The sequence below is a fragment of the Saccoglossus kowalevskii genome, chromosome 12 (assembly GCF_978046115.1).
Source record: "Saccoglossus kowalevskii chromosome 12, keSacKowa6.1, whole genome shotgun sequence".
In the NCBI taxonomy this organism is placed as follows: domain Eukaryota; kingdom Metazoa; phylum Hemichordata; class Enteropneusta; family Harrimaniidae; genus Saccoglossus; species Saccoglossus kowalevskii.
Window position 1 is genome coordinate 34,620,059 of NC_140652.1, and position 15,168 is coordinate 34,635,226.

At 35.7% G+C, this 15,168-nt stretch overlaps 1 protein-coding gene across 1 annotated transcript in view; it reads right to left on the reverse strand.

Annotated features, from left to right (window-relative positions):
• Positions 1-904: 904 nt before the first annotated feature.
• LOC146735757 (neuronal acetylcholine receptor subunit alpha-2-like) overlaps positions 905-15,168 on the reverse strand; it is a 77,598-nt gene continuing 63,334 nt past the window's right edge. The window contains exons 5-6 of the mRNA XM_085506056.1: positions 2,233-3,319; positions 905-1,983 (exon numbers count right to left, since the gene is read on the reverse strand). Coding sequence (XP_085362182.1) covers positions 1,873-1,983; positions 2,233-3,319 — 1,198 coding nt within the window. The 3' untranslated portion in view covers positions 905-1,872. The remainder of the gene's footprint in view (positions 1,984-2,232; positions 3,320-15,168) is intronic.

Consider the following 15,168-nt stretch of genomic DNA (forward strand, 5'->3'; position numbering starts at 1 on the left):
TTGCTTACCTGTATAAGATTTAACATTTTATACGTAATCACGTGCCATTATTTACCTGTATACCATTTGATATTGTACGTAATTAGGGTAATCTATTACCTGTATATTATTTTCTATGTACGTAATTACCGATTAATACTTACCTGTATATAATTTTATATTTTACATAATTAGGGGACCTGTATATTATTTTCTATGTACGTAATTACCGATTAATACTTACCTGTATATAATTTTACATTTTACATAATTAGGGGACCTGTATATTATTTTATAGTGTACGTAATTAATTCCATAGTTTTCGCTGCCGGATGTGCAATAATTTTAGTTATATATTTCATAAAAATATAACTCATTCCATTTAAAATTGTCAATGCAATTAACACGGTATCTCTGGTCTTATTAAAACAACGTAATACGGAAACAGAAGCATTCTTGATATACTCATAACACTGGCGGTATTTGTATACAGTTCACTTTATTCCATGGGTAAGTTTCCATCAAATATATCATAACCATATACCGCAGCTAGTTACTGTGTTACATAACAAAAACAATTGTATTAATCATAAGCAAAAAAAAGAATCCCCAGCCATCAAGGTCAATAATTTTTAATAATTTGAAAGTCCAGCTTTCCACTAAACTATCAAGTGTACACCTATAATTCACAGCAAAACGTGAAATTGAATTTTAACAACATTTTGTTGAAATTTTAATTAATATAACATGTATTTATTACTTAGATAGACGTCCAGCGTACACAACGTATACCCAGTATAACCGCCGCTTGTCCAGTGGGAGTAAACAGCGCTTTCATTGGATTGAGGCATGTCATTTGTTCCATGTCAGACCTAAATGATTAGATTATTTACTCCTTTGAAACAAACCATTAAAAACTAATACATTTTCAAAATGAAAGACATAATTTATTCATAAATGATGCATTAAAATATGTAACGTGCTTCCGTGTCAGTTGTTACGATAACACGTATGACTAATCGACTATTTTTAAATAAATGATAAACACATTTCAGCAGCTAAAAGTTACTACATATACTTAATAATAACAACAATACTTAATAATTATCAACCTATACGTAACGTCATTAATAAATGATTAACCTATACATGACGTCAAAACAATTGTGTGCACATTACTAATTAAAAAATACTACAAATTCTAATTATGCGAATATAAGAATTGAGGTAAAGGCAACTGTACTCAAAATCATGGTGACAGAAATGCACCACTAGTTCTTTTTTTGCTTTGCTTTTATTTTGTACATGTTTTGTTTGTTTTTTAAGAAATATAATTCAATGACGTTCATTGGCACATTATTAACAAACGCATTGGCATTAATCTAAAATTGAAATTTCGACAATTGTATACAAAGTTTTCATAGCAAGCCTGCTTTGTCCGCTTGCTTTCAAAGAATGAAAACACATATGTATTTAACTTCTGCTTTTGTCTCGTATAAATATGTAACATTCTGTTTCACGAATACCTCTTGAAACATGTTCTAAACCTACTAAAATCGTCTATGCTGCGTTTCGCCACAAGCAATGTGTCAATTGAAGAGTGATCACAGTCGCTGAGGGCGCACATCACCAGTAGCACGAGAAGAGAGTTTCTCGAACGCCAAGCTAAAATGTTACAAATACAATTGTAACGTAATTCGTCTATTACAAAGTGTATAACAGTCAATTCACGTAGCGAGTTTTTTCATCGGGAGATTTTCTGTGGAGACTGCTCAGTCTCCACTGGCGCCGGAAGAGCTCGCATATTATGAACAAAAAATGTCGTCTCTGGTTTTAGTTTAGAGCGTTACAAATGGTTCATAACCAGCTTATAGTGTTATAAAAACGTTGTGATCACGTGATCTTGGGCAGGATTATTCCAGCTCCGCTCACCCCAACAATTATGAAAAGGACAAGTAGTATGCGATCCACAACCGTTGCCAAGGCGACCCACTCGTCATGATTCTAAAATAAGAAAAAAAAAACACCATGACAAAATTAGAAGAACATTTAATCGGAAATAAGTGTTTGTGATTTGCATTCATTTAAATTAAATCTATTGTAACATGTTAATCGATTTCTCTTAGTTTTTATTAAACTTATGTCGACGAATCAAAGAGCAAAAATAAAATTATTGCTTGCGCAGAAGATTATTACTTCCGCTATTGTGTCGTCGTTCAGCTCTATAATAATTGATTGATGTTACGTTCTTACCTGCTTTGTCTTCTTATTCGGTACTATGTGTCGAATCAACGTCTCTGTATGTCGAACTAACTTATCAAGGTTACTTAGAATACGCTGATTAGTTCTCTCACAAATGAAGAACACTTTTACTGCTTTCTTTTTCTTATTTTTCTTGAGTGAATTGGCTGGGAACTTCGGTCTTTTTCCTGTCAGACACCCTCCTGCACATGCCTTGGAGTTTCCTTTTGATTCTAAACGCGTCCAATTGTTCATTTCATATTGTTCCCCGTCCACCCTGTTTCGGGGATTTGAACAATAATAAACAGCGTCACTAATAGCGATCTCGTCCGAGTTCAATGCTTTGTACGCGGCAGCGTCAGCTGCTTTGGAAACAGGGGTAAGCTTCACCTTCACAAATAAAAAACCGGCAAGTTTACCAAGAAATATAGTCCTCAGGAATTGCGGTACTGCTTTGGCATGCTCCCCTTTACTGTAAATCCGAGATACTAGAGTTGTCAGGGCAACCGATAGTCCGATAAGTCCCATGCTAAATATCAAATAGACTGTCAATAGAGGGAGCTCTAACGATGTGGCCGGAAGTAGATCTATCACAAGGATGTTGAATACATAAATTGTCAGTAAGAGTGAGATACTAAGACTGACTTTGTCCGAAGACATGGAGGGCAAACAGAAGACCACAATTGTCAGCAGAGACACCACAACACACGGTAATATGAGATTTACGGTGTAGTACAGGGGTTTTCTTTTTATGTCCATTGAAATCACTATCGTTGTGAATGAGTCGTCCACACCTTGAAAGTGTTTGGCAATTGCCGTGGCGTTAGAATCCACGATGTCCCATTCAACATTTGGTAGGTAGTTTTCCAATGTGGCGTTCTCTTTTCCTGCTCGTAGTATTACTTGAGAGTCTAAATAAGCCCACTGTCCGAACTCAAAATTACACGTCTGCTGGTCGACCGGAAAATACGTGATATCCATTATACAGGGTGTTATCAGTATGGCCGGCGTTACTTTTAGTACAAGCCCGAAAGAAAATATATTAAGGTTGAGTGTATCGAGATGTATTCTGGGATAGCCTTCAAATTCATTATCGTCACTGTAAGTTAAAGAAAATTAGTTTAATTGTAATGCATTCGTGTAATGTTTGCTATAGTGAGTTTTTAACGTCTGATTTAAAAACGTGACATAATCACTGATTTAAGTAATGAAACATTGAAATATACATAGCATATTATATTTTCGCTGGCTGAGCGTTATGCCCATGTAGTGGCATGTGTACATTTCGTTTTTATACTCTCCAACTTACAATAATGGGCCGACTCAAAGTCAGGACCGCAGATTAGCATCTAAAGTGATTAGACTACAGGTAATCTGAGGGCAAAGAGACGGTACGTTTTTAGGCGCCTCGAACCCAGATACCGCATTGCAGTGAATGTAACAAATGACGATATTAGGGATACTGCCTGTCTTAACCAACATACGTATATGTCAGGATTCTATGACCTAATGTTTAAATTCATCTTTACTGAAGCGTTCGTTGATCTAAATATAGAATTTGATTGGAGAATACATTATTAATTAGTTTACAAAGAAAGTTCACTCAACACTAGCAATAAGTCTACGGCTCTGATTTGGCTTCGACGTCTTTTAAAAGCATTGGGGTAAATTTACAAAGTACAATTTACGTTTCACCGATCCAGTGGTATAATAAGTGTAAGTAGGCAAACATTGTACACGACTGAATGTTAGTGGACAGAAAACACAGTCACTAGTATAAATACATCCTATGTATATGTAAAAAATAGATATGTATACTGACAAAGTGTCTGATATTCCATGGTAATAATTTAGTGAACTAGTGGTGGCGCTATTTGAAACTTAACAGCGTGTCTATATATGTATTTATTTATGTATTTATTGTCACTCCCACTTTCTCTGTTTATCTCTCTCACTCTTTCCCTCTGTCTCTCGCTCACTCCCACCACCTCTAAATGGACTACCAGTAATTAAGCGTAATACATAACTTGAAATACGATAAGAGTTTGATACACCTTTCTCCCATACAGGACACGGTATACCTTAGTAAAATGTCACATGGCGTAGATTCGCTGTAAGGAAATAGCCGTTAAGGCAGCTCGAGCCAAATTCAATTTTGCGCTACTGAGCATGGTTATTGCACAAATACGCAACGCATTGTGGGAGATATCCAACCCCTTTCCCCATTTTATATAATAGAAAAACTATCACCCAGGAAAATCACTAAGTTATATGTCAATTTTTTGAAATTATTTCACAATATTAGAACTCGTGTCAATAATATTATATGGACAAAATTATTAAGATATGAAAAAAATATCGTCACCATATAAAACCACTTTAATCTGGTCAGTTTTGACCAATTTTCATGAAAATTTGACCCCTTTTTAATAATGAAAGTATAATGATCATGATCAATCTTTAATACTGCTCGAACCTCCTTAATAGGGAAGATGTGTTTAGAATGTCAAATATTAATTGCCCAACTGTCTTGATGATGTATGCTTGGCGTGCTCATTGGGAATCAGTGCATGTTTGTACTATCAAAGCAGACAAACACGCCAACTCATATTAACTTATTTCTCGTCATCAACTCTCAATGCACGTTGTTTATTTTTCAGTTGACAGTCAACTGAATAATGTGGGTCGTGCAAGGTCATAAATCTAACAAATCCGTTGATTTAGAATATTTCGATGTGTCCGAATCGTGTGAAAAATGGTTCCTTCCGCCTTTGCATGTATTAACTGACAGGGCAATTTCCGCCTGCGCATTGCATGGCTGAACAACGCAACATTCTCCGTGAATTAGTCTTTAAAACCGAAAGCATGTTTACTTGACATTTCACTTCAATAATAATTATCTTGCACTAAACCAATGGATGTATTCACGGAACAGGAGGTTCGATAATGATCTAAATTGCAGTACTACAAGTCTGCCTAGCCCTGGATGAGTTTTGATGTACTAGTTCATTTCTCCAGTATGTTGTCCTTGAAAGTAAATATAGTAGGACGTGATATGTTACTCGTTCTATTTTAATCATATATACCATTACAAAGTAACCTACCCTACATTTAATGCATAAAGACTATTTTATGACGCACAATTACATCGCCATGCACGGTATTAATGCCACTAACTCAATGTCATGATGTCTATCGGCCCCGAGCGTAGCGATTCAGTTCTATATTCAGAGATATTATTATAATATACAACTTACAGAGCACATACCTAAGCAGTCCCTCAGCAAATAATTTAGCCCAAGCATTTTCCGTGTTAAAATCGCGTTACTATCCGTTCTTACGCGATTTTGGAAGTTAGAATTACTAAACGAAGTACAGGACGACATAGCTGAAACATCCAAGGACAAACACATACCAACAATTTTCTCTCAAAAGTGAATATTCGTGGTGTATTTTAGTCTAACCGGACCGAACCGGAAGCGGGAATTTGTTACTACTCTAAATATCCAAACATACTTTAGTATAAGGTAGTAACTATTGTTCATAGTTGGGTACTGTATGACGTCACCAGGTTAAACAGTGTCACATTATATCGTTCCATTGGTCAGAACTAACATAATGCTGCAGCAGACGCGGCTAAGTAAAAGTACACGCTCAGGTTCTAGAGAACTGCGAAAGTAAAACTTCGTTTATCACAATAATCTAAACGGTCTGAATTAAAGCACCTTCCATACAAAATGTTTCATCTTTTTTACGAATGACTTTGCGTGTCGTCGTCGTAGAGGGATACGTATGTGATTGCTGCCGGAGTGCCATGAATTGGGGCCGTGTCACATGACTATGTACGTACTGAAATGTGTGTCTGCTGTCGGCACCGAGTGGATACGTGCCAAAAGTGACACGATCACGGTCCAGATAAAAATTTAGCCCATGCTCATATTATACAAATTCACCTAATGCAGAAAGTCGAAACCTTGTAAATTACCATATGCATTGTTTTATTTTACTTTTATTACACAGATGTGACAATCAAGTTTTAGCAAAAAAAAACTGGTCGTGTGAACTAAATATATTAAATTAATCGCTCCAAATATGCAAATATTGTTATTTTAACATATTTATATATGTTACAGAGACCCCCCGAGTGTCGAAACCGACCAGGCACGTAGCGAGTTGATATATGCCGATAATAACATGTAAATGAAGATTGAATACTCTTGATAAAGCTATGTATGAATAAGTGAGCGTATCTATTTAAATCGGTGCACGCCATTTCTTCGAAAGTCAATTTTGTCGAATAATATTTTCCTCAAAAAGTGCACATATATAAATAAGTGTCCAACTATCGCCCTTTTGTAGCACAAAACACTGCAAACATTGATAACAATTGCTTATGGTGTAGGAAAAATGATTTTATAAGTTCTAAAACCACAGCTTTTTAGTACGCAATGGACCACACCTGATTCACAGCTTGACAGTTTATTTATTTACTTTTATTTTATTTTATTCAAACTTCATTTAACGAGGGTGACCTAATTTGCAAAATGCCAATCATCGGTGGGGGCTTAAACAAATTGAGCGTTGCTCTTAAACGTTGAACTCGTTGCCATTATAGTAGTACGAATTGAAAACATTGTGTAGGTGTTTAAATAATAACTACGCCCTCATAACGTTCATCTGTTTACAACTGTGTCTAGTAGTGTTCACTAAATTACTTAAATTACACACGCGCATTTACATAATATTTTCATCAATTAAAACCACACTTTATTTATTTAGATATCTAAATAATTATCTAATCAACCAGCGACGAAAAAGCTATCGATAAACTGTCGCAGACCCAGTCTAAATGTGAAAATTCATTATTAAAACCCGTTGGTGTTCGCTAAAATTCCACCGATAAATCAGACGGAGATTGCATTGATTACGTTCCATAGGTAGATATTCTATAGCTAATTATGGCGTTAAACCAGTATACAATATCAACTATAGATATATCTAATGTTATAAGGTTTCTGACACACTCAGTTAAACTAAATATCTATTCTTGTATTCCGATTAATTTTCTCACCATTGCCTTTCTACATATACCATATAATTACATCACCCTTGCAAAAACATCCCTAAATACGGTGTCGTTGACCGCCGCGTTATATTTTAGAAGGATGCATTACATGCTAATTAGTTCATGTTTACCCTAGGTTTGCATGCGGCGCCCACCAACGCAGAGTGACGGCTTAAACATAGCCTGGGCACGCGACTGCAGTGACACGCTACACCGCCAATAACAAAAGTTAACATCGACATAGATTACAATTGTTATCTGTTTAATATTGTGTTTGCTGCTAATTCCTGCTTGACCAATACGAGTACGTGTACTGACATTAGGGTATAAATGCATGTTAACGGGCTAATTCCTGCTTGACCAATACGAGTACGTGTACTGACATTAGGGTTTAAATGCATGTTAACGGGCTAATTCCTGCTTGACCAATACGAGTACGTGTACTGACATTAGGGTATAAATGCATGTTAACGGGCTAATTCCTGCTTGACCAATACGAGTACGTGTACTGACATTAGGGTATAAATGCATGTTAACGGGCTAATTCCTGCTTGACCAATACGAGTACGTGTACTGACATTAGGGTATAAATGCATGTTAACGGGCTAATTCCTGCTTGACCAATACGAGTACGTGTACTGACATTAGGGTATAAATGCATGTTAACGGGCTAATTCCTGCTTGACCAATACGAGTACGTGTACTGACATTAGGGTATAAATGCATGTTAACGGGCTAATTCCTGCTTGACCAATACGAGTACGTGTACTGACATTAGGGTATAAATGCATGTTAACGGGCTAATTCCTGCTTGACCAATACGAGTACGTGTACTGACATTAGGGTATAAATGCATGTTAACGGGCTAATTCCTGCTTGACCAATACGAGTACGTGTACTGACATTAGGGTATAAATGCATGTTAACGGGCTAATTCCTGCTTGACCAATACGAGTACGTGTACTGACATTAGGGTATAAATGCATGTTAACGGGCTAATTCCTGCTTGACCAATACGAGTACGTGTACTGACATTAGGGTATAAATGCATGTTAACGGGCTTTCTATGTCCTGAAACGGTATTGGCATCGCGTTAGAAAGAGGAACGTATAAAAAAGATCCACCACTCAAATTACTGGGAAAATGCAAAAATGCATTTATTTTCGAACGCTCTGCATATTCCTACAAGGCTGTACAAACATGATGCAAATTTGTATTATGGTTTTTTTAAAAAAAAACGATGCCGGAGTCTTAATGTAATTTGCGACAATTATAATTTTAACAGTGGTTAGTCTGATTATCATTCCAGTATCGTTCCAGGGAGCATTTTATGCGCATTAGTCTTTTTCTATTTTATAGTTGGCATGGGACCTTCAACTTTGAATAGCATCTAGCATTTTGCCTAGTTTTCTGTCACATTTTCATACATTTTTGTGTCTGACAAACAAATTTTGATGGCTGCGGGGCAGCAGTCATGTACACTCATTAAAGTATTTATTAAAAAAAATAATACACTTATATATTCACTGCCACATTGGCTTAGAGCAAGCGCCCCGTTGGCCAATGAGAGAATGAAAGCATATAGCATCTAGCTAGGATGTACTGAACGACTTACACAAGGTTATATAGTCCTTAGGGCTGTATGACTAGTTGTGTCAATTGTTCTCTTGGTGATCAAATGACCTCGACCAGCATTCTGGAATTTATTTTATATTTGTATATTACATAAAAATCCAGAGATACAATGGATATGGTGATACAAACTTACAGACAAAAATACACCAATGATTGTCCACCACCATGAAATAAAGGATAACAAGTAAACTACGGTATTAATAAGAAAGAGAAACGTTTTTCATCCTATATGATGAACACAACCTATGCACCTAGTGAAAGGGGAAATGAATATAAGCATTTATAAAAAAAAATGGCTCTAACAACGAACACATTCCTATTTGAAAGATCGCGTCCAATTTAGAAAGGGTTAGTTTCTAAAATATGTCCTTATTTTTTCAAAACTAGGCGGCCACGGTTCATACATCCTATTACGGTAGTACTATTTTAGTGACAAATCGTCAACATATACGAAACACAAATATCATTTTGAATAAATTCCATTGAAAATTCGAATAAAATTAGGCAGAGCATCGTTCGTCATTGGTTAGATTTGATAAACTTTCCCCCACTACGAGACGTTCAAATGCAGATTTTAGAGCAAAGATTTCGCCTAACATTGAAAGTGCGTCTTTAAAACTATTTCCATTGATTTGTCAGGATTCAGGACGGCACAATACATTGAGCGAATGTGATTAAGACTGGATTTGCTTGACATTTCGCATTTATATCGTACTAGTACATCGACACATCACAGTGATTTTGCGCATTTTATATCGGCAATTTATCATACATTATAATAGAGATTTAACAAATTTTAGACCTTCTATTTTTTAAATCGGAATTTTGCCGGGTTGACGAGACCGGTCGATAGCGTTTTGAACCCCTAGAAAATAAAGTCATCATCGGAGATTGCATCTGAATCGGGATCAGTCATCTATAAAATTTCTCTGCAGTTTTAACCTTACTCAACTGTGCAAGGTACAAAACCGAGTTCAAAATTACCAACATGTTTGTGAGAAATACGGCGAAAACTAAGTCTTACCGTTGAAACATGCAAATAAGTCTAGCCTAAAAATACCAGATACAGAAATACCAGGACGTTGTACGTTGAAATTTTCCCCGCTCCGACGTAGACTATAACATACACTATCCGGTGTATCTAATAGTAGGAATTTGAGCGCTGATGAACCTGTATCCTCACCTTAGTTTATGAGTACAGTAACGAAAAAATGAGAAAACGCCTTGTATGATGTGAATTCGATTATATGAATGATGTGTACACTCACTCGTCTTACAGTATGATACTATGATCGATACACCAGTAATGTTATTACAATCAATCAATCATTATTATTATTCCATTTAAAAAAGTAGTCTTAAAATATTTACGCACGTTTCTCATTGCGTGTAGACAAGCAGACGACCAATTTTCAAAAGCAGACGACACATTGTGACGAGCAGACAACACTTGTGACAAGCTAACAATACATTGTGACAAGTTGACAATACATTGTGGAGTTAAATAAGTAACTGGAGTATACATCCTCAAAATAATTTCAATTTGTAACATTTGAAATTGTGTTATATTATTTTCCCTAACACTTATACAATAGAGAATAAATTATTATCATAATTAGTTTGGAGGCAGACTCTAATTGTATTGATGCTAATTACTTCTTATTTGTAACATACAAAACGATACGGTACATGCTTCGACTGATACCATGGACAACCAAGAACAAAACAAAACGAGTAAACATATACCATACACATGAGACTGCACTAAAGTGGCCGGCGAGCATTGCAATACAGTAATCTCGAAGTGAGACCCCCCCCCCTGCACACTGCCAGCAGCGTTGCTCTAAAATAAATGAAGTAATTTTAACTCCAACTTAGTTCTTGAACTTTAGGTAAGACTAATCGTAATACAATTCCCATAATATTACCATTAACATTTCTCTGATAATTTCAAATCGCTGGTGTCAATAATTTACAGGCTATCAATGAGCGGAACATTTAATTAACTAGAAAAATAAATATACAAATTAGCTTATTGAATAATTCATAAATTTATCAAACAAACACATACTATTATGAATTTGAGTCCGATATGTCATCAGCAAGTCACATTGTTTCACTATAATGTGTTTTCCTCCTGGGCTGGCCTGCGATATCTCAGTTACAGTTTTTACTCCTAACAATTCAACACATCGGTACAATACTTCATATTATTTTCTCAATAATGCGTGGATATCTGTTACGTTTATGAAGGTAATATGTACAATCATGGTACAACTTCATGAGTTCAAAAATACTAGTAATTAACAACTTAAATATAGCAGAGACGAACTGAATATATATGTACTTTTTTAATCCGACTGAAAGTGTTTATAAAGCCCCTGTGCAAGCAAACTTAAATATGATTGGTGAAACATGCTCCCAACATCACAAAATCATAAAAAAATAACACTGCATTAGCCAACATGTGTTGGTAAATAGCTATAAAAGATATAACTTCATAAAATAAAGATTAATTATATAACTATATCAGGGAATATGCATTGTTTGTATTACTCATCTATTTAATAGTTGTTCATTAAAGTAGACTTAGCATCTGTATTATGTGATTACACAATATAGTTTTTATCATTCTTGCATTATGGATATTTACTGAAAAAAGCTGGAAAAAAATATTTAAACAATCTGTGAACGGTCGGGTGCGACAAGCAAAAGTATGATATGTCACAATACTGAGGTCAAGACCCATTAACAATTGAAACAATTACATGTATCTCGGTGCGTTCAATAAATTACAAAATATCATTGAAAATATGAGTTTAGTTGTCCAGTTTGAAGATGATTGAATCATCACTTAAATTGTGTTTCTAGTAGTCAGTTAGTTGCACAATTAACTTTATTAAATGTTTGTGTATGATGACAATAAACTTGTCAATGTTTACATGGCATATTTATAAATATAAATGTGTATCAAGTACTTATTATTGACCTTAATGTACGTGAACATACCAAAATAACATTTTGATTTCCGCTCCAGACTACACCTCGCGGTGCATGACGGTTACTGTATATGAGTTACTCTTATATTGCTATCACGTTATTTAAAAAAAAAGTAAATCCTAAAACGGAATAACTGAATTTGTTTAAATCATGATGCGTCATGTAAATTACCAGATCAACCCACACCGCTCACTGTGCTTCAACACTATCAGCCCACCGCAAAGAATTACCATTGTATATGCACACTAATCAGTGATAGGAATTTCACAGTATTTGAAATGGAGCTGCGGTCCCCCGGGACTATATATATATAGTACTGTATTTTTTTGATCTGTGAATTCTTGACAATCACATATCACTCGCGATCGATTGTGTGTCACGCAATGACCGCCACAATAGCAGGAGCTTTATGTTAAGATAATTCACAGAACTGAAAAATATTATATTTTCCGTAAAAAATACGATGATTTTACTGATTTTGTTGAGTACCATCCTTCCGATAAACGTATCACCTGTGCGTTAGGCTGTCGATTCTAATTAACCGATCGCAATGTGTGCTAGCGTAGCACATACTATATCAATAGAAAGCAACAATCTACATTCCCTGTGCTATCGAAAACATATTTTTTCTTATAATTTAGTGGTTTGAGTGGTGTCACGGGAACCCAGATTGTTTCTTGGCATGCATATTATGTGGTCTATTAAGCGTGAGAATTAATTCGTCTCTCCATAACATTAATCAAGGACATATAAAGGTCATTGTCTGCATCGGTGTTGGTGTTTCTCGCGTGTCGAAACTAATCACATATTGCACGTGTTACAAAAAAGATCACTCGAAATGCGCGACAATGAAAGTAATATTATCTGAGTGCAATCGGAAATGTATTAGGGAATCGTGACAACAAGATCTTTTTCTTCTCCCACAGAGCTTATTCTATCTGTCTATCAATGCAGTTTGCTTGACTTTCATCATATAAGTGTCCCCCAAAAAGAGGAGTGAACTCTGTAGTATATTATTTGGTACACGTCTGACAATGGCGTTTATTTCCAGAACCAATGTACTATACAAAATATAGGCATTTAGATTTGCAGTGCGTGAAGTTTAATCGTGTAGTAAATGTACCGTTCCAGTGCTCATGTATACATTTAAACTAACTACTCGGCAGACGTCATGCATTTAGGTTTAATCAAATAGAAAATTGAAGGAAATGCATTAAAAAAAAGAATATTTCAAAACACGTGTTTTCAGTCATGTGAATAAATGCATGCTACCATATGTCCATGTAAATGCTGCATTTATTCCTTTTAGTATATTATCACGAATATTATAAACGTGAAGTGACCTGACACTTGGCATAAGTTAGCAGTTTTCTCTGCTCATGCGTCTGGCCACTCTCCAATGAGTGAAACAGTGATTTTCATTAAAAGAAAATTACAAATTGAAGAATATTGAAACGAGACGGGGTCGATATATTTAATAGTATTTATCAAATACTAACTGTATATTTAAAATGGAAGACGACGCAAGGTTTCAAACAACAGTGATACATAGTTTACGCTGAAAACTTGTTGCCATAAAGCCGATTATTTCAATATTTGACTCCATAATATTATAACCATTCGCTAAACATACACAACTTTGCAAACTGTTGTATCTTATTTTACTCAGCCGTCTGACATTTAAGCAAATTCCACATAACGAACTAGTTTTAGATTTGACGCTAACGTAATTATTTCAAAATGTCCACAATCAGATATTTAATCAACATTGATTTCGAAGTGGAAATATCGACAAATAATTGCGAACATTGCAAACCAGTATAATTGAGTAAGGGCTCAAAAGTTAAATTACATTTGGGTCTAGATAAATACCATCTACTAGCTACACAAAGTAAAACATGTGTGTACATAAAGCAGATACAATGCTAAGAGTTACCAAAACATGAAGAATAAAAGTTGTAAATATTTTTTTGTAGTTAGAAATGAACTGAAAGAATGGATTCCTATATTATAAGGTTATTACGAAGATACCTCAAAGTATGCACGAAGACAGTACAGCGGCAATATCGACCGACGCGCAGCGGAGGTAGATGCGACAGCGTACTGTCTGAGTATACATCTTTTCCCTTCAAGGATACATCATGGAAATGCCGAAATCCAAAAAGTTTAGAACAGAATCAGCGAACTTCTTTGTATGGAGTCCGGTCAAATCCTGATGGCAGCCATGTTTGTTTTTATTATTAGAGGACGCTTACGCGCGTAATCATTCCATATTTGGAATTCGCATTTCCAAATATGGTAGTATGAAAATACCCTGTAAAATACCGCAAAATTACGGCACGCTGTAACTTATGGCGTTACGGTGACAGATGTATAATAATACTATATATTAACATATGCTAGTTATGTGTGTGTGTGTGTGGGGGGGGGGGTTACGAAACAAATGCACTTCCTATTAGGCCATACTACACCACATAAGTCTTTATGCACTTCTTATTCAGGCATGTTACACGACACACAGACTATATGCACTCCTTATTAGGGCATACTACACGACATACAGACTGCGTTCACTCCTTATTAGGGCATACTACACGACATACAAACTACATGCACTTCTTATTAGGGCATACTACACGACATACAGACTATATACACTCCTTATTAGGGCATACTACACGACATACAGACTATATGCACTCCTTATTAGGGCATACTAAACGTTATACAGACTATATGCACTCCTTATTAGGGCATACTACACGTTATACAGACTATATACACTCCTTATTAGGGCATACTACACGACATACAGACTATATGCACTCCTTATTAGGGCATACTACACGACATACAGACTATACACACCCCTTATTAGGGCATACTACACGACATACAGACTATATACACCCCTTATTAGGGCATACTACACGACATACAGACTATATACACTCCTTATTAGGGCATATTACACAACATACAGACTATATACACTTCTTATTAGGGCATACTACACGACATACAGACTATATGCACTCCTTATTAGGGCATACTACACGACATACAGACTATATACACTCCTTATTAGGGCATACTACACGACATACAGACTATATGCACTCCTTATTAGGGCATACTACACGACATACAGACTATATGCACTCCTTATTAGGGCATACTACACGACATACAGACTATATACACCCCTTATTAGGGCATACTACACGACATACAGACTATATGCACTC